Below are 18,766 nucleotides of genomic sequence, written 5' to 3'. Positions count from 1 at the left end.
CCTGCCACCACGAGACCCTGGGCTCCCTCTGCTCTGGGCTGGTCTGCCCCACACTGTTACCTGCTCCTCTGAGGAAAGTATATTTTATATATATATATCTATATATATCTATATATAAATTTTGTTTTTAAGGAGGAAAAGAAAAAAAATCTAAAAAGTGCTTTAAAAACTTGGGGAGAGGGCAAGGGCGGGAGGGTGAAGACAAAAAAGTTTCGAATCTCCAAACGTCGTCTCGTGGGGTCTGGGCGGCCTGGTCAGGGAGTGCAGGTGGGGCGGGGGGGAGGGGGGCGCCCTGAGCGGAGGTCCGGGGTGGGGGTGGGGGTCCGCCGGGGTGTAAGTGCCGAGAAGGGAGGCAGCGGGAGCCCGTGGGAGCCGCCCTGGTGCCCCCCGCCCCCCCCCACCCCCCGGGGCTCCCCTCTCTCCAGGCCTGGAAATAAATAGATTTGTGTCACAGCGGCCAGGAGACACAGAGGACCACAGGCAGGAACAGGAGGCGGGGAGGCCATTGGGGAGACGGAGGCGGGGAGACCCCCACTTAGTAAGTGCCCTGAGGAAGGAGGGTGGGGGGTGGGGACAGGGTACATTTTAACGTCCACTCACAGCGGACAGAGAGCGTTTAAGGTCCTGTCTGAAAGACTTGTAGAAACCAGCAAGGGGAGAAAAACAAAAGCCCACCCCCCCTCCGTCCCCAGCCCCTCACGGCCACCCTCACCCCCACCTGGGGCCTAAGGCCCTGACCAGGCCTCAGATGGGACCCCAGACTCCGTGCTGGGGGACGTCCGGGGGCCTCCGCATCTGTGTCCCACAAAAACCCCAAAGTGAGCCCCGAAACCCATCGACGGGGTGGGGGGATGGGGAGCCGGAGCGGGGGCGAGGGTCCCCGTGGAGGGAGAGAACATCATGAAGAAGAAAAATCTGAGAAAAGCACTACCCTAGATTCTGTGACGTTTCATATATATATATCTGTATATATATATATAGATATAGATATCTGTATATAGATAGATTTTCTTTTTTTGTGTTTTTTAGGGGGGTGGTGGGTGATTTTCTCTTTCTCTCTCTCTCTCTCTCTCTCTCTGTCTCTCTCTCTCTCTCTCTCTCGGGTTTTTGTTTTCTCTTTTTGGTTTTCAGGCAAGTCCGGCCGCAAAGCTGCCGTCGGCGGTGGGCCCGGTGCCCCCGTCGCCTCCCCCTGCGCCGGCACCCGCTACATTCAACCTGCTCAGGCCCTCGGGGCTGGCCGCCTCCTCGTCCTCCTCCTCGTCCTTAAAGTGCTTCTCCTGGCCGTTGCGCCGGGCATCAGGGGAGCCGGGCGGGGCCGGGGCGCCAGGCGGGGCGGCGGCCCCCGGGGAGGGGTCGGGCCCCCCGAGCCCCCCACCCCGGACGCGGGGCTTGCGGCCGCGGCGCGAGGGGACGCCGTTGCAGCCGTCCTTCTTGAGGTGTCTGTGCAGGTGGTCGGAGCGGACGAAGGTCTTGCAGCAGCTGTCACACTGGTAGGGACGCAGGCCCGTGTGCACGCGCATGTGGTTCTTCAGGTCGTAGTTATGGGCAAAGGCCGCCCCGCACTGCTGGCACAGGTACGGCTTCTCGCCCGTGTGCTTCCTCATGTGCACCTTGAGCTTGTCCTGCCTGTGGACGGGGCGACGGGTCAGTGGGCACCGCCTAGGGGCACCCCTGCCGCCCGCCCCCCACCCGCTGGCCTGGCTGGGGACGTGAGACATCGGCGCTGGAGCAGGGGCAGTGCTGGGCGTTCTGGGGCGAGGAGGGAGCCGAGGGCCCAGAGGAATGGAAACGGGCCTCGGACCCCACTCGCTATGTGGCCTCATGACAATGGCTGAACCTCTCTGAACCCCTTTTCTCAGCCACAGGAGGAATATAAGGGGCTTCCCCCCAGAACTTTTATGGAGTGCCTGCTGAGCACCAGGCCCTATTCCAGGGTCTGAAATATACTGCAGGGCACAAGGCAGAATGCCGGGGTGTTTGGTAACAGATCGGGGGGCCAGCTGTCCTGGTTTTTAACACCGGCAGTCCTGCATCCCCGGGCCGTGAGTCTCCACCCCACGGCCCCTAGGCCCCATCAACTCTCCCAGCACCTCTGCTTCTCTTGGCTGGCTCCGGCCACCCTGGCTTCCTGGCTGTCACAGCAACACGCTAAGCACGTGCCTACCTCAGGACCTTTGCATGTGCTCTTCCTGATGCCTGGAGCACTTTCTTCCCAGATCTTGACATCTAAATTCCAGCTCAAATGTCACTTCCTCAAAGAGGCCCCTCCATCCCCTACAGCCGACCCCACCCCATGTCCCTCATACCACCACCATCTGACTCTCATGCCAGTTTCCTTGTTCCTCATCTGTCTGCCTAACTGGACCATGAGTCCCAAGACAGCAGGATCGGGGTGATTCCAGGATCTCTGCCTGCCCATCTTGCCCCACAGGGAACAGCATGGACCTAGCTCAACCTGGGGCCTTTCGGCCCCCAAAGCTGGTCAGCGTGTCAGCCTTAAGCAACTTCAGGCCAGCTGCGGCTCTGTCCCCCAGCAGCCACTGCTCGCACGTGACCCCTGAGCCCTTGAAAACATGTCCTGTCCGAACTGAGAGGTGCTAGAAGTGCAAAATGCATCCCAGATTCTGAAGACTTTATCTGGTTAAAGTAATGTAAAAAAAAACTCATTTATGATTTGGCACACTGGTTACATGTTAGATGTATTTAAAAAAAGGATACAAAGTATGATTCAAATTACTTTCACCCGTTCCTTTAACTTTTTTAAAATGTGGCTATCAGAAAATGTAAAATCACAGCAGTGACTCACATGATGCTTTCCCGCACTGTGTTGGTCTGCAGTCACAGGACAGGGCTCCTGCTTGGACCCATTCGGCAGGGGCAGAGACCTGGGTCTCGGGAGCCCTGGCCAGCAACGTCTGAGATACACTGGGTCTCTCACTTTTCACATGTGGCCAGCCTGGTCAGAGCCAGGAGTGACAAACTCCTATTCATCCTTCAAAGCCCCATCTCAAATGCCCTCCTCCTCCAGGAAGGCTTTCCCAACCCTCAGTCAGAGAGTTGGTCTCCCTGAGGTTCCTCTAGCCCCAGGTCCCTCCCTCTGGAATCACCCACAGAGCGGGTGTCCTTACTTCATCTAACCCTTTCTTGACTCTTTACTGCTCTGAGGGTCAAGGCCTGGCCCTCTGCAACCACACTCCTGCCTATTCTCCAGCTTTATTACTTCTAGATGCATCAATGGAACTCAGACCACATTGAACTCATCGTTCTCTGGGCTGACCGGGTCTGTCAGCAGTGAGGGGATGCAGCCGCCAAGTTCCCTTCCTCTCACCCCGCCCAAAGTCTGCTAACATAGTCCTCCAGCTGCCTTGTCTGGATCCTAGCATGGGGCCAGGTCCAGACGGGACAGCAGCCCCTCGGACTATACAAGCAGTGCACAGAGATTTCCCCACGTGAGGCCCAGAGAGGGAAAGCGGCCTGCCCCAAGTTGCACAGCAGGTCAGGGGCCGCACAGTGGTGGGGTGGGGGTGGAAGCAGCCTGTTTCGTCACCCCCGGCCCTGGTCCGGGTAATTATAGCCCCGGCCGCCACAGGCCCCGCTTACTCAACTCTCTAGTGTGACTCAGAGGGGCCCCTGGGCTCCCTGGCCTGGAGGAAGGCGTGGGGGCTGGGGCCCTGGGTTGGGGGCAAAGAGGAGCCAGGTGGGCACATGGGGTTAGAGGCACAGCCAGGAACCTTCTCCCTGCCTCAGCTTCCCTGAACGACAAACAGGATCAGCCCGAGTCAGGGTGGGGTAACCACAAGCACAGCAGGTCAGAATGAAACTGTGTCAGGCCTGTGGTCAGGGGAGCTAGGGGAGTGGGGCGGGGGTGCTCCAGGCCTCTGCTCAGCCTGGTCACTTCTCCAGACCCTGGCTTGCTGGGCGTCTATCAGGCTGCTCCTGGGCCCAGAGACCCCTGAGGGCAGGGCCCATAGACGCCTTAGGACTCTTGTCTGGAGAAAGAGGGAGGCCCCAAGACTCTGAGCACCCCAAGCTCACCAAAGGGGTGGGAGCTGGGCCACCAACTAGACTGCCTCCCTCCCACCTAGCACCCTTGGCCCCTCGCCGGGGATGCCGGGCCCTGCAGTCCGGGCCACACCCTCTTCTCCTGGCCTGCTGGGGAGGGGGCCAGGGGTCAGCCCCTCTGTCCTGTCCCCATGGGGCAGGGCCGGGAAGCTGGGACAATGGCCTCTTTCTTTAACCTGGGTGGGCGTGGCTGGGGGAACCCCAGGGCGGGTGGGGGTAGGGGGTGATGCTGAGTCACCCAGCCTCGCCAGGCCCCTGCACGCCAGCCCCCCACCCCCACTAGGCTGGTCCACAAGGACCAACCAGCCAGCTCTGGACTCTTAAGATCCAATCACAAATTCCCCTAGCCTGGCCTTGGACTCCCCCTGCCTGGGGACCAAGCCCAGTGGCTCGTAGGCCCATTTCCCTCCACAGGTAGCTGCAACCCCCAAGCCCACTGGCCTGAGGACCTTTGCACTGGCTGTTCATGTTCCCTTCCCTTGCCTCCTTGGGATATTGGCTCTGTTTAAAACAGCTGCCGCCCCCCACTCTGTTCTCTGTAGCTCTGCCAACTCACGTTACCAATTCTGTGGTTTCGTCTCAGATGCGCCCCCTCGCCCACACAGGGCCTCTAGCGTTTCTCTGCACTCCTGGGTCCCCAACGCCTAGGACCGAGCCCAGCAACCGGCAGGTGTGCCATAAATGTTGGCCAAGGACAGTGAGGCCCCCAGGACTCCCAGGAGACTCTAGGAGATAACACGGCTCCCCATGCCCTATGGGGCAGCCACCCCCTCCCAAGGCAAACATCCGCCTCCAGCACAGCGGAGAAGAACCACCCCTGGGAAAGAAGAAGAGCGACTCCCTGTGCCTTCCCCTTGAGCCTCCTGTGGTTCAGCCCCAGCGCCCGCACACTCCCCGTGGTGAGCACCCAAGCTCCCCCTGCACCCGAAGGCTGTTCCCCGAGGGCCGTAGGGGAGACAGGTGCCCAAAAGCGGAAGTAGTGCCCTTCCAGGCAGGACCGCGCCACCCCTGCGTGCGCCCGCGCTGTGTGCATGCGTGCGTGCGTGCGTGTGCGTGGCTGGGTCCACACGTCGGGGAGGGCTCTACACGTGCCTGCAGTCGAGGCAAAGGGCCCTCGCAACACCCCCTGGCCACGCCCCCACAGCAACCCCGCCCCCGGCCACGCCCCCACGGCTGGCTCACCTGGTGAAGCGGACCTTGCAGATGTTGCACTCGTAGGGCTTCTCCCCGGTGTGGGTCCGGATGTGCCGCGGCAGCTTGCCCGCGCCCTGGATGACCTTCTCGCAGATGGGGCACTTCTGGAAGGCCTTGGCCCGGATCTTCTTTTCCACCTTCTGCGACCAAGCCGGGTAAACATCCCCGTCGTGGGCGCCACTGAAGTACTTCAGGTAGTAGTCCACGACGCCCTTGTCGTCCGCCCGCGACTCGTCGTCACTGTCCCCCGCCGCCGCCGCCCCCGCCCGGCCCACCGATGACATCATCTGCTGCAGCAGCGTGCTGGCCGCCAGCCCATCCGCTTCGGGCCCGTCCCCGTCCCCATCCTCGGCCGCACCTGACAGGAAGCCCGGAGAGTCGCCCGGCTCGGGGGCTGCCTCCGACAGCGAGGCCGCCTCCTCCTCCCCACCCCGGCCGTAGTGGCCGTTCTGCGTGGTGGTGGCCGGCGGGGCCACGGGGGGTGGGAAGAGACCCCCGGTGGGGGCATCCTCGTCCCGCTCGGGCCACAGACCTGGGTTGCTGTCGCCCTCATCCCCGTCCCCGGCTGAGGGCCGATCGCCCGGCGGTCCCGGCCCGTAGAAGTCCAAGCCGTTGCAGTCGCCAGCGGCCACGGCGGCCACGGCCGCGGCCACGGCCTCCTTGGTGGCATCCAGGTCGTCATCGGACGCGCCGAAGGCAGACCAGGGGAAGGCGGCGGCGGCGGCGGCGGCGGAGGGGGGCAGGCTGTTCATGGGGTTGCTCTGGAAGAACTCGAGGTACTCCTTGGCCCGGAGCAGGTTCCGCTGGTCGGTCTGATCGACGAGGTCAAGCTGCCCGGTGTCGGCGCCTGCGTCGGCCGCCAGGATCTGCCGGTCGAGGAGGTCAGCGCAGACGTGGCTCACGGCGGGGATCTCGAGCAGGCGGGCGGCACTGAGGATGTCGCCCACGTTGGCCGTGCTGACGGTGAGCGTGGCCGTGTAGGCGAAGTCCATGAGGGCCGTGAGCGCCTCGGCGCTGACGAAGTCGATCTCGTACACGTTCTGCTGGTCCACCACGGCGCCCGACGTGAACAGCTTCTTGAAGTACTGGCTGCAGGCCGCCAGCACCGAGCGGTGCGTGGGGAACTCCCGGCCCTCCACCAGGATCACCACGTCGCACAGCAGGCCCTGCGTCCGCTGCTCGTTGAGCCCACTCAGGATGTCGCTGCTGTGGTCAGGGAACGGGATCCCGATGGGGCCGTCCACGCCGCCGGCCATCTTCCGCGCCGAGACCTACAGCGCCAGGGAGGGAGGGGTGCTCGTGAGGGTGCCAGCTGGGGACCCTGGGAAAGGAGCAGCCCGCCCTGCCCCCCAGCCTCAGTTGCCCAAGGCGGGGGAGGGGTGGGGGGGTTGCGGTTCAGCACCATCAAGGTGAGATGACATCGGCAAAACCCACACTGGATGATTCAGGGGGCGGACCCTGGTGCCCTGTCCTCCACTAGAGGGCCCACCAGACGACCCATCCAAGAGGTGATCTGCGGTGGGACGAGAGCACACAGTAGGTGCCCAACAAATGCCTCCCGGGACTTGCTTCCCCATGAAGCTGAGCACTGGCTTCTGCCCCTGCCCCCAGCCTCTCTAGGAGGCAGTGACACAAGAAGCCACCCACCAGGTGCCAGCACACTCGAGCCCCTAGCCATCCCCCCGGGGCAGCACCATCTCTGCCAGGGATGTAAGAAACCAGGCCTCGGGGAGGAGACCAGTGCCCACGGCCCCACAGCTGCACCCCAGCTCAAACCTAGGGTGCATGACCCGAGGGTCCATGTCTGCCTGGCCTCTTGGCCTCCCGGACCCTCCCTCCCACCTCCCAGTGAGGCCCAGTTCACTTGGGGGGCTCTGAGTCAGGGAAAGAAGAGGCTGAGACCCAGAGACCAGGCTGGGGTCACCAGGCTGTAGGCGTGCCCCGGGGGCGCAGAGCCAGGGACGTCACAACAAACCCCGGTGGCCCGGGGAGCCCCCATGGAGCAGTCTGGCCCTGGGACACTTCCCCCTGCCTGCCACGGATGAACCCCGCAGAGGCGGAGCAGGGGGCTGGGGGCTTCCTGTCCACATCAGGCCCACCCAGCCCCCCCAAACTCTTGGCCACCCTGGCCACTGCTGTTCGGCCTGGGACTCAGTCTCCCCATCCGTTAAATGGACAGAGGGCTCTGGAAGAGCTGGCCACGGCGGGGGCGGCACTCAGTCCGTCCTGCCCCTCTTCCCCACTCCTTTTTTCCGCCTTCCCCTGGGCTGTGACTCATCCAACCACTCGGGCGCTTGTGCAACCCTCTGGCTCCTGTCCTCAGCCCTCCGCCCTCTCTGGGGAGCCCCCAGCTGCCCTGAGCCACCCAACACAACCCACAGTCCTCTGGCCAGTCGGCTCCCGGGACAGAGCCCCCCAGACGTCTCCCAGGAGAAGGACGCAGCTGTGCCTTCCTCAGCCTCCTCAGGACCTCCGGAGCGCCAGCCCCCAGCTCCAAGCAGCCCAGCGCGGCTCGAACCCAGATCTCTCCCTCCTCGAGGGGCCAGCCTGGCGGGCCACGGAGCCCAGGGTCGGTGGGGCCGGCCCCAAGGCTGCGGTGGAATGGTCCCAAGCCTGGGCCGCCCTGGGGACGGGGTCCAGGCCTTGGGGCCGACACAGAGGCCTTTGTGTGGCCACACAGGCACAAACTACACTTCCCAGGATGCCTCTCTCTGCGGCCCGCCCTCTTTCCTGCTGACCGCACCAGCTGCTTGGTTCCCCCCTCAGTTCCGCCAGCCCGTTGGCAGGGGGGGGGAGGCTGACAAGTGGCTGCTGGGAGCAGGAAGATGGGGGGCTGACCCCTTCTGAGAGGCTCAGCCCCGGGAAGCCTCGGAGGAGCCCCCATGGTGGCTTCCACCCCCTGCCACCATCTGCTGTCTGGCCCCAGGCCCCCGGGAGCAAGCAGGCAGATGGGCTCCGGATCAGACTGGCCTTGGCCGTCCTCACCCCCTTCTGATCCGCCTCAAGATGGCCACCCTGGCTGATCTGTCCCCCCCACCGTGGTGCCCCAGCGTCCCCTCGGACCCTGAGGTGTCTCTGGGGGCCTCGAGGTCGGGCCCTGAGATGGTTCGGATGATTCACCGGCCCCCCTTCCCCGGCCACTCCGCCCCCACCTTCCCACGGGCACTGAGCCCGCAGGGCAAGGGGGCCCACACAGCCCTACTTCAAGGGTGAGGAGGCCCAGGTTCTCATTTGCTGGAAATCACCCGGCTGAGAAGGAGCAAGCCTGGGCCTCGGAACTGGTGTGGGGCACCAGGCCAAGTCCTGGGGTCTGCGCTGGGTCCGAGAGCATCTCTTTGCCCACGTAACCATAAGAGGTCCTCCAGAGGGCCTGGCCTGGGAGGATGGATACAGGCCAAAGAACCCTCCCCTGCCCCGTGAGAGCAGCATGACTCCCACTGACAGGAGAACACAAGAGCCCAGACACACCTGTACCCCTAGCCTGGGGCGCCTGGCGACCCTAACCCTCTGGGTCTGGCCTCCCACGTCCCTGCTCCCGCCACCAGCCCAACAAGCCGTCACCTCGTCCCTCACCCTGGAAACTAAACTGGCTTTGCAGACACCTGGCCCACACCCTCTCTCCAGGAACACAGGCCACCTGCCCGCCACACCCTGGGCCATGGCCCCCACCCAGGCCTCCTGGGGCCCTCCCTCTAAGAAAGAGTTAGAAGACGGTGTAAGCCAGGAGAGGGGAGGCAGCTGAGGCCCTCACTGGGTCAGGTGGGCTCCTGGCAGCAAAGAGCCGCGTCTGCTCCACACCCACTGAGCCCTGCGTCTTCTCCCGGGAGAGCCTCACGGCTTCCTGCACTCCAACAGGCCCGGCTCACACCTGACGCCTAGTAGGTGCCCCCACACCAGGCGGTTTCCTTGGCAATGACAATCCAATGAAACTCCTCTCCTCCGGGAAGCCCCACCCCCATGCCGGCCAGGCAGGGAGGTTGGGGGGGGTCCCCTGAGCTCAGGCCCACACCCACCAGGCCCATCTTTCATCAGAGCTCCGCCCCCGCGCTCGCCTCTGTGGGATTTCCGGGGCGCTGGGTGCTGACTCGGCGGCAGAGGGGCAGGCCTCAGCAGGCTCCTCCCGGGCTAGAGGTGGGGCACCCCTTCTCTCTATGCTCCCCGCCCACCCCCCTCCCGCCACCGCCGCGGGCACACAGTAGGGGCGCAGCAAACCGGATGAACCGAAGACCACAGAGGCAGGCGCCGGAGAAAGCCCACACCCAGCCCCGCCCACCTTGCCACCAGGCTCCCCAGTCCCACCTCCCATCTAACCCAGGGTCACTTGCCGCACTTCTTCCAGGGCGGCAGAACCCGGGCCTGTTTCGGCCCTTCTGGGGCCTCCTCTGTGCCCTGGGCATTTCAGGAACTAATTCAGGCACTAACCAGGCACCTTGACTTCATCCTTCCCGCAGTAACCCTGGGCTTTACAGACGAAGAGAGGCTCAGAGCAGTGAGGAGACCCGGGCAAGGCGACACAGCAGACCAGCGGCTGGGCTGGGACTCAGACTAGCAGACCCGAGCCGCTGCCACGCAACGGCTAGGGCCCCAGGGTGAGGTCAGAGGTTCATTCCCCTGGTCCCAGGAGGGGCAGGTGCCACCAGGAAGGACCCCAGGACTGTGGGAAGGGCGTCCCAAGCATGGGGGACAGCAGAGGCCCAGGCCCAGAGGTGGGCACCTGGGAGAGGGACAGGGAGAGGAGGCTGCACCTACCAGGCTTCCCAAGGTCAAGGGTGCAAAGTGAGGGCTGGGGCGGACCTCCTCCTTCTCCCCCACCCCTCAGGAAGGAGAGGGGGCGGACTGCCCAGGGTGGGCAGGTTAATGGCCATGTGACGTCTTCCTGGAGGATTCCTGTGGGGGGGGTGCTGGGGACAGCTTAGTGAGGGGTCAAGGCCTCTCCACCCCTCACCCGCAGAAGAGAATGACAGGAAACCAAAGGGAACTCTAACACCTACTATGTGCCACACAGAGCAGCTGGGCCCACCCTGGCTCTTCCACTTCCAAGCAGTAGGACTCTGGGCAAAACGCAGGGTCTCTGTGCCCCGGTCTCCTCAGAGGTCACGACAGCGGCAAGGGGACTGCAGCTGCTCTAGGCCCAGGGTCCCACTCTCACCCACTCGGCAAATTCTGCCTGAGGACCTACTGTGTGCCAGCACCAGTCCCCAGAGGCCCAATGGGGCTGTTTGTTGACCCTCTCCTGTGCACGGGGGGGGGGGGCTTGGAACTTAATCTCTGAACGTTACTGCAGGAATTAAGCCCCTCCCCACCTACTGTGCGACACGGGAGTGTGTGGGGGCGGGCCCAGGAGGAAGCCAGGGGAGAGGAGCTGTCACCTGGAGGGGAAAACCAGGCCCAGGCCCAGAGAGGGTGGGTGGCCCGCCCAAGGTCACACAGCAAGTCTGGTGCCCAGGTGTGGCTGCCAGGCCCACACCCAGCCACCCCCGCCCCCTCCCAGGCCAGCGGCCTGTGTTGCAAGGTTGGTCCCAATGGGTAACCCCGCCCTGACCTGGTGCCAATCCCTGCCTGGCCCGGTCCCCGGCCTGGGGTTTAATGGGACAGGAATGCAGCGTCCCGATTAGGGAGTGGGGGGCACCAAGGGCCTGGCATGGCTGCCAGGCTCCTAGCCTGCCTGTCCTCATAGGCCTCCCTCCAGGCCAGACACCAGCAAACAGGCCCTCGGCCATTTTATGTGTCCATTATTGCCCTAAATGGGGAGGGGCTTCCTGCCCAGGTCTTAAAGGGCCAGAGGCAGGAAGGCTGCGGGCCCAGTGGGAAGTGTGTGGGGGGGAAGGGTGACGAGAAGGTCATGGGGATCCCATCTGACCCCCAACTCATGGGTGGGGCTGAGGCTCACCCTGTTCCCACGCTCCTGAGTGCCGTCACAGGTCAGGAAGTGACAGTCCTGACACAGTACCGGGTTCCAAAAGGAAGCCCCAGGAAGAGAGAGGCCATTCATGGTGTTAGAAGGAACGAGCTTCCCATCACCTAGGGTAAGTAAAGCCAAGCCTCACAAAATCCCATCCCTGCCTACCCCACCCCTGCTCAGGCTGCACCTGCTTGTACAAAAGGCCGGGAAGAGGCCTGGGGAGCCTCTAGGAGCCAGACTCCTCTGTACCTCCAGCCTCTTCCTCCCTCCCCGGAGGCCTGCTTGTTACCAGGAGGTGCTTGCACCAGCCCCACCCCCGCCCCCAGACTGGGCAGGCGGAGGGCTCCGCCTCCAAGCCCCAAAAGGGAGCTTGGCCTATCAGAGCCTATTGGGGGGCCCTAGTGTCCCGTGCCCACAAAGCCGCCAAGTTCCCTCCCATCAAACACATCCTGATGGGAGGTGGGACCAGGCCTTGTTTTCCAGTTAAACCAGAAAGGCGTGGGTGGGGACACTTCCACTGAGTGGCCGTTCACAGCCTGCTGGGGGGACAGATGGAGGGGCCGGTCCTTTGGCCACGCTCCTCACAAGCGCCGGATTCTCCGCGGGTATCTTTCCCGCTTTGGTACTCCAGACTCGGGCCTCCGGCCCCAAGGGCAGGAGCTGCTCCTCCACAGCTTTGGGGGCGGGGGTGGGGGGCCTGATCTCAATCATCTCGAAATCAAGCATCACAGGGTCTGTAATCACTGCCCCACTTTACAGGTCAGGAAACTGAGGCTCAAGAGAGGGGAAGGGACTTGCCCAGGGTCACAGGACAGAGCTGACTTTGAGCTCTGCACTGTCTAACTGGTCCTGCCAGGGCTCCTTCCGCCCCCCCCTCCACACTGCCCCCGGGGCACCAGCAAGGGACTAAATCCCCCTCCCCTGGGGGCCTTGGGGCCGAGGACAGCTTATTCTCACGCCCCCTCAGCACTGCCTTGTGATAGCCCAGGAGAGGGACAGGTTTGCCGGAGGTCACACGGGGAGCCTGGGGCAGGCCTGGAGTCCGGAGCCCTGGTCCTCAGGAGAAGGATGCAGGAGGGGTTCTCCCAGGCCTTGACGCTCCCTGGGAATCACTGACCAAACCCTCAGGCCCAGAGACTCGGGCTGACGGCAAGACTGAGGTGGACAGAGGGGTAATGACCTCCCCAGGTAGACCTTGGGTGAGGCAAGGGGTAGGCTGGGACTGGGCCACCCTGGCCCCCACCCAAGCCTGTTCCTCTGGTCCCCACCGCCCAGGGCTGTGGCAGGGTGGTTTATGGCCCATCAGGTGCCTGGAGCACAAGGAGACAGGTGGGGGCTGCCACACGTCTCAAAGAGCTGGGCTGGCGACACACTCCAGCAGAATCCAGGTGGTGCCCTGAACTGACCTAGGGGCTCCCTCAACGGGGGAGGGAAGGAGCGAGAACACAGGTAGACCTGCAGCCACCAACCGCAGAATACCCTGTAACACCACTTTACAAGGCAGGGGGGACATCCAGACTCCGAAAGGCTGAGGGGCTTGTCCGACGTCACAGAAAGGCCCGTAGGACGTCATTCGAAACCCCCGCAGATCTGGGCCAGCTCTGCTGCAGAGCAGCCGGCCCCAAGACTCGGCTTTTTCGAGGTGACCTCAGTCATCTTGGGTATAATGGGTCATAAAACCCAGAGCCCTGCCCGTCTTCAGGGGCCAAGGTGCCAAGGTGCGGGACTGTGGCTCCAAGGAGGTGGGAAAGGCCTCAGCAAGTCGTAAAAGGGCCGGCAAGAAAAGACTGGGAGGTGAGAGGTCAGGGGTTTGTGCTGTGTGACCTTGGGCACCTCGCTGGCCCTCTCTGAGTCTCACTGTCCTCTTTGTGCAAAGGGGTTCGAGAGTCCCAAGAAAGCTCCATTTGGCCTCCAGACGCCTGCTCTCAACTCCCAGGCCCTCTGGAAGACAGGGGTGTGGGCGCCCCTCCACTGAGAGGAAGGAAGATTGGGCCTCATCCTGAGCTGGGAGGCAGGACCACAGTGGACAGACCCTGCTCCAGCGAGGTGACCTTGGGCTGCTCTCTGCTTGCCCCTGAGCCCTGGTCCCCACCCCCCTGACCACGACACAGGCTCCCACAGGCTCCCAAGGCTGCTGTAAGCCCCCCTCGCCAGGGTCCTCTCCCTGCCTTGGTTTCCTCCTAAGGCAATGGCGGCCAGGCGGGTGGCGGGGGGGGGGGGGGGGGGGGGAGTTGCCACCAGCCTGAAGCAGCCGTGGGTCAGAGGGCCCCGAGGAAGAGAAAGCAAGGAAAAAAGCAAACACAGGTGCTTGCTACTGCCTCGGGAGCCTGCCCTGCTGGACGGAAGCTGAGCTCTGCGGGCCTCAGTATCCCACACGGAGAAAAGGGCACACCAGCTCCCCACCGCAGCCCTAACACTGCTTCTCCCGGGGCCCGCGAGCGTGGAGAGTTTCGTGGCTCCCGGCCCGGGCCAGGGTGCTGACTGGCCACCACGCAGCCAATCAGAGCTAAATAATAAATACCCCCCCAAAGTGACCCACGAATTAAAATTTCAGTGTCCCCGTTGGCTCCTCTTTCCTTCATTAGGCATGCGGATCCCAGGGCTTCGCTCTCCCAGTCACCGGCTCCTGCCCCCCCTTCTCCCCTAGGCTCCCGTCGCCACAGCGATGGCTGGCAGTAAACAGAGCCCCGAGCCCAGCCGACAAGTGCCAGGCCCGGTGTGCTCCAGGGGCCCCACTGGGGGGTGGCCCCAGGGGAAATGCCCCCTGCCTGGAGCCCTCCGCCGGCAGCAGGAGGGCCCAGCCTGGACTCCCCGGACCTCTCCCAAGACCAGCTCTGCCAATAGGAAGTGATCGGCGGGTCGTGCGGAGGGCCCCCGCAGTGAGGGAGCGGCACACTCAGGGTTACGCCCTGGCCCTGTTGTGGGGTGGGGGGGGCTGACATGGAATCCCGGATGCCCTCTCCAGCCAGCCCTGCTCCCGGAGGCAGCTGGCAGTGAGGAGGGGGGAGTAAACCAAGCCTGCCACCCATGGGTGAACCAGGTGGGCACAGCCAGGGAAGGGGCACCAACACCTCTCTCACTTCCGTCGCCTGGCTAGGGGGAGAGAGAGAGAGAGAGAGAGGCTAGTTGTCGACCTCCCCCTGCCGCTCACTCCACTGCGGGCTGCATTTCCCAAACATTTCCTGGGCGCCCACTAGGTGCCCCGGCCTGGTTGGACAGCAGTCTCTTGCTGCGGTCCACCGGGCTCCCCCGCAGCCAGCCAGCGCGGGCAGTGCCTCCCAGAACCCGCAAAGGCCTGTGCCTGGGGGTGCACCGTCCCCAGCGCTCAGCTCAGGCCCCTGCCTGGTTCCCAGGCCTGGGGCCGGGGGAGGGAGCTGGTTCCCAAGCCAGGGAGGGAGGAAGAGCGAGGGAGGGGGCCGGATCCCACCAGCTCACCCCCTCCTCTGCCGGGGCTCAGCGTTCGCACGTGGTGGTGGCGTCAAGGGGAAGGAGGGGGGTCCGGGCCAGAGGAGACGGGGTCACGCGCTTTGGGGGCGCGGGCGGGGGACCAGGGGTGCTCTCCGCCCCCTCCTCGGGGGCCGGAGCCGCGCGGCCGCGCGCGGGCGGGGCAAGGGGCCAAGCCGGTCCCCCCACCCAAGGCTGAGTCAGGCCGGGGCGGGGGCAGGAAGCGGCCCCCTCCCCCGCCCCGGCCGCAGCGCGCGGCCCCCGCCCCGGCCCGCGGGCCCCCGCCGCGCCGCCCGCGCGGGGGGCTCCTACCTCCTTCCCGGGGCAGCGGCGAGGGGGCCCGGCCCCGGCGGCGGCGGTGGCGGCGGCTGCGGCTGGGCTGGCTCCCTCCGAGGGGCCGGGAGGCGGCAGTGAGCCTGGCCCCGCGCCACCCCCCGCCGCCGGCGGCCAATCCCCACCCGGGCTGGGGGGAGGGCGATGCAAATTACCCCGGATCTGGGTCCGCCCGCCCGCCTCCCCCACGCCCGAGCCCGGCCTGCACTAGGCCGCGCATCCCCGGGCTCGCTTGCGCCGCGCGGCCGCTCGGGCCGCCGCCCTCCCCGGGGAGCGCCGGGTGGGTGACCCCCCCCCCCCGGGGCGGGGGGCCGAGGGGAGGGGGGCTGGGGACGGTTACACAACCAGGCTGGGAGGGGCCCCGGGGCGGGGAGGGGGCCGGCCCGCGGGCCGCGCAGCCGGAAGCCGGGGACCGCCACCGGCCCCCGGCGAGGGGAGCCCGGCTTCAGGCCCCGCCCCCAGGCCGCCTCGGCCCGCCCCCGCGCCGCGCCGCGCAACCAGCCCGCGCCCATTGGTTCGCTGGCCCGCCGCTCACCGCCCCTCCTCCGCACCGCCCCTACCCGCGGACCGCGGCGGGCCGCCGGCGCGAGGCACCCTGGGACGTGTAGTCCGAGCCGCCTGACACCTGCCAGCCGCTAGCGGCGTGGAGACTACGACGTCCAGAAGGCCCCGCGGCCGCTCCCGCCCACCGGGACACTCCACCCCTTCCCCCTCCTTTGCAAAGCCCCCCTCCCTGTTTTTCAGCCCCCTCCCCCCCATCCCCCATGGAGCTCAATCCTGGCCAACTCCAACGTATGCACGCAGCACCGAATAGGCCCCCGGGGGGCGAGAGCACCCCCAGTACCTAGCTGCAAACTTAGCACGCGACGCGCCCCCCTATCTCCCCACGCCGGTTTCCCCCACCCTCAATGCGGCCCCGCTTCCCCTCCCCCGCTCCCCGCGCGCCTGGGATCCCCGAAAAGCCATGCACTCGCGGGTGGGGGGGGGCGCTGGGGCACAAGTCCATGCACTTCGCCCCCAATCCCCCTTCCCGGGCGGCGCCCCCTCCCCGCGCTCGGGATCCAGGGTGCCTCCAGCCTCCGGGCAGCTGCCAACCACCCCCTCCTCTGAAACTTGCGGAACGTCCGCGGCTCCGTGATCTCCCCTTCCCGGGAGGGCAGAGGTGGGCGCAGCGCCCCCGGCCCGTCCCCGCCCTGCACCCCGTGCGGGGGGCCGCGCCGGGCGCTGACTTACCTCGCGCGGCCGGGCCGGGGCCGGGCCGGGCCGGGGCGCGAGGGGCCGGGGCCCGGAGTTGGGACTGGGCTCCTCGGCCGCTCGCCTCCGGGGTCCGCGTCTCTCGCTCTCCGCCTCTCGCGCTCTCCCCTCGTCGCTCCCTCGCTCCGGCGGCGGCGGCGGCGTCACTGCCCCTACAGTAACTGTACAGTACAGCCAAAGCCCCGTATGATGCTCGCGACTCCCTTCCTGGTTTCTCCGAGGGCAAGAGGGGTCCTCCCTTGTCTTAAAGGTGCCGCAGCCGCCGGCCCCCCCCCACGCCCAGCCCGCCCCCCCCACCCCGGCCTCGGAGGCCAGAACAGGCTCGGCAGGTCCCCTCTTGCCACGTCTCTGCCCTCCCGTGGGGCTTCGCCCGCTGCGCCGGGGAGACCGGGCTGTTATTAGGTTTTGTCAAGTTGGGGGGGGGTCCAGCCCGCCCCCGGCGCGCCCCCCCTCCTCTGACCTCTCCGCCCCGCTGCGCGGCGCCGTGCCAGCTTGCCAGCTTATCTGGCCCCAGAGCTCCCCGGGGCGCGGGGGGAGCGGGCCCCCCCGGGGTGGGGGGGGGGGTGGGGGCCTCCAGATTAAACAGGCCCCCAGCCTCTGCGCAGAGGCGGGCGCGGGGGGGCGCGGGCTTTGCCCCCGACGCCCGGGGCGTGGCAGGATGGCAGCGGGGGCGGGGAGGGCTGTGCGCACTGCGAGGACCGACGCGGGCGTGGGTCGCGGCGGCCCGGGCTGCTGGGGGTGGGTGGGGGCGCGAGGGAGTGGGGACCCTGGGCCAGGCGCCGGCCCTCCTGGGGCCTCAGTTTGCCCAGCCGCAGAAGGGACCCGGGGGCGGGCTTTCGAATGACGGCTTGGGTTCGCTGGGCTCCTGGGTCCCTAAATGAAGCAGCCAACCTGCCTGCCCGCGATTATATAAAAGAGTCGCCTCCGCCCGCTGCGCCAGGGGCGTAGCGGGGGAAGGGGTTGGCGAGGGGCGGGCTGGGCGGTTGTTTTCCCGGCTTTCCGAGTTCCCCCACCCAACTGCGGGCCGCCGGGCTGGACGGGGACCGGGCCCCGGACGTCTGGGTCCTGCGGGCCGCTCGCGCCAGGGTCTGCGTGGCTCCGGAGAGGCAACGATGGGGAGTGGGGAGGCGTTGGCTTAACCCAACTTTTTTCCCTGTCCATTTCTCCCACTTCCTCCCCGGTCGTGGGAGAGGTCCGGCGGGGGACGGGGGAGGGGGAGGAGGGGACGAGCGGTGAGAACAGCCTGACCCGGCCCGGCCGGCTGCCCGCTGCACACAGTAGGCGCCTGGGGAGGGCTGGCGGGTGCGGTCCGCCGCGTGGGGGGCTCGGGGCCGCGGTTTTCCCTTCCTCCTTCCCTTGCACGGAGAGGGCCGGCACCTGCTTGATAGCTGCCTTTTCCAGAGGGCTTCTCGAGTGGCTGGCTCTGTCCGGGGTCCTGTTTACCTCCATTCTAACATCTAATCGCATTATACTCATTTATTGCTATTATCATTACCACATTACCTTCCAGGCAGGAAACTTGCGCTGCCATGGGTAAGGCGAAGTCAGTCTGTCCTTCTCTGACTTCAAAGCTTCCCACCGCCCCTTGTACTTTATTACTTCTATGCACAACATATTAAAGGCGCCTTTCAACACCCAAACGGGTTGAATCGGCTTTTGTAATAATAATTTGGCTTTAAGGGGAAACCCGGGAGGCCCCCAGAGGGGAAGTGACAGCCCCAGGACTTGCAGCGTGAAACCAGCCCCTAGTAGGTGGGAAGGGACTGAGGGAGGGGCCACGTGGGTCCCGGCTGAGGGTGGAACCCAGGGACTTTGCTCTAACGACCCTGCCTGGAACATAAGCCCTTCTTCCTTCCTTAAACCACCCTGCCATCAGCCTTGGGATTAGACGGGCCAAGCAGAAAGACAATTTGCAGATCTCAGGGTTGGGTCTGGTCTCCCACAGATAACTTGCTTGGTTCTTATTCCCGGTGGTCTCACCGCCCCTCACCCCAAGCTCCACCCACTCGGCAAGTACAGGGGTAACTCCGTTTTCCCTCCTGTACCACCTAACCTCGAATATCCGGCACCCTTTCTCTACTGTTAATAACCTGATTCAGAATGGGAAGGGAATGCATATAGAAGGTTGGCGTTGGATCTTATTCTCAACACGCCCTGAAAAGAAACAGGAGTTATATAATTTCCATCTTCCATATGAGCAAACTGAGGCCAGAGGGGGAACCCCAGTCTAAAGCTAATAGAGTTATAAAAGACTGTTACTGTGTGACCTTGCGCAGGTCTCCTTCTGACTGTTACTGTGTGACCCTGCGCAGACTAGTTAACCTCTCTGATCCTCAGAGTCCTTTCCAGAGAATAATGATAGAGACTTCCTGGGGTTCTAACAAGGGAGGCACAGGATGGTACCTGTAACATTTGTTTTTTAAGATTTTATTTATTTGAGAGAAAGAGACAGAAACAGTGAGAGAGAGCACGAATGAGGAGGAGAGGGAGAAGCAGGCTCCCCACTGAGCAGAGAGCCAAACATGGGACTCAGTCCCAGGACCCTGAGATCATGACCCAAGCTGAAGGCAGAAGCTC

At 64.9% G+C, this 18,766-nt stretch overlaps 1 protein-coding gene across 3 annotated transcripts; it reads right to left on the bottom strand.

The window, feature by feature from the left end:
- Window positions 1-1,081: 1,081 nt before the first annotated feature.
- Window positions 1,082-16,444, bottom strand: LOC111161781 (zinc finger and BTB domain containing 7A). 3 transcript variants are annotated; one of them, XM_022525728.1, is made up of 3 exons: window positions 16,169-16,444; window positions 5,245-6,527; window positions 1,082-1,626 (listed from the first exon to the last, which is right to left on the bottom strand). In XM_022525728.1, the coding sequence occupies exons 2-3, from the start codon at window positions 6,510-6,512 to the stop codon at window positions 1,128-1,130; spliced, it is 1,767 nt and encodes a 588-aa protein (XP_022381436.1). In that variant the 5' UTR covers window positions 6,513-6,527; window positions 16,169-16,444; the 3' UTR covers window positions 1,082-1,127. The 3 variants fall into 3 exon arrangements, with proteins under 3 accessions (XP_022381436.1, XP_022381437.1, XP_022381438.1); XM_022525729.1 differs by lacking the exon at window positions 16,169-16,444 and adding an exon at window positions 14,915-15,063; XM_022525730.1 differs by lacking the exon at window positions 16,169-16,444 and adding an exon at window positions 10,006-10,478.
- Between the last annotated feature and the right edge of the window lie 2,322 nt (window positions 16,445-18,766).

The sequence above is a fragment of the Enhydra lutris genome, unplaced genomic scaffold (assembly GCF_002288905.1).
Source record: "Enhydra lutris kenyoni isolate GAN:26980312 unplaced genomic scaffold, ASM228890v2 scaffoldscaffold86, whole genome shotgun sequence".
Taxonomy (NCBI): domain Eukaryota; kingdom Metazoa; phylum Chordata; class Mammalia; order Carnivora; family Mustelidae; genus Enhydra; species Enhydra lutris.
Note: the sequence above shows the minus strand (reverse complement) of the source record. Positions and strands in the feature narration are given on the sequence as shown.

Coding starts and splice junctions, on each gene's coding strand:
- LOC111161781 (XM_022525728.1), bottom strand. CDS start 6,512: ATGGCCGGCGGCGTGGACGGCCCCATCGGGATCCCGTTCCCTGACCAC. Junction 1,627..5,244: donor TGCAAGGTCCGCTTCACCAG/GTGAGCCAGCCG, acceptor CCCCGTCCACAG/GCAGGACAAGCTCAAGGTGC.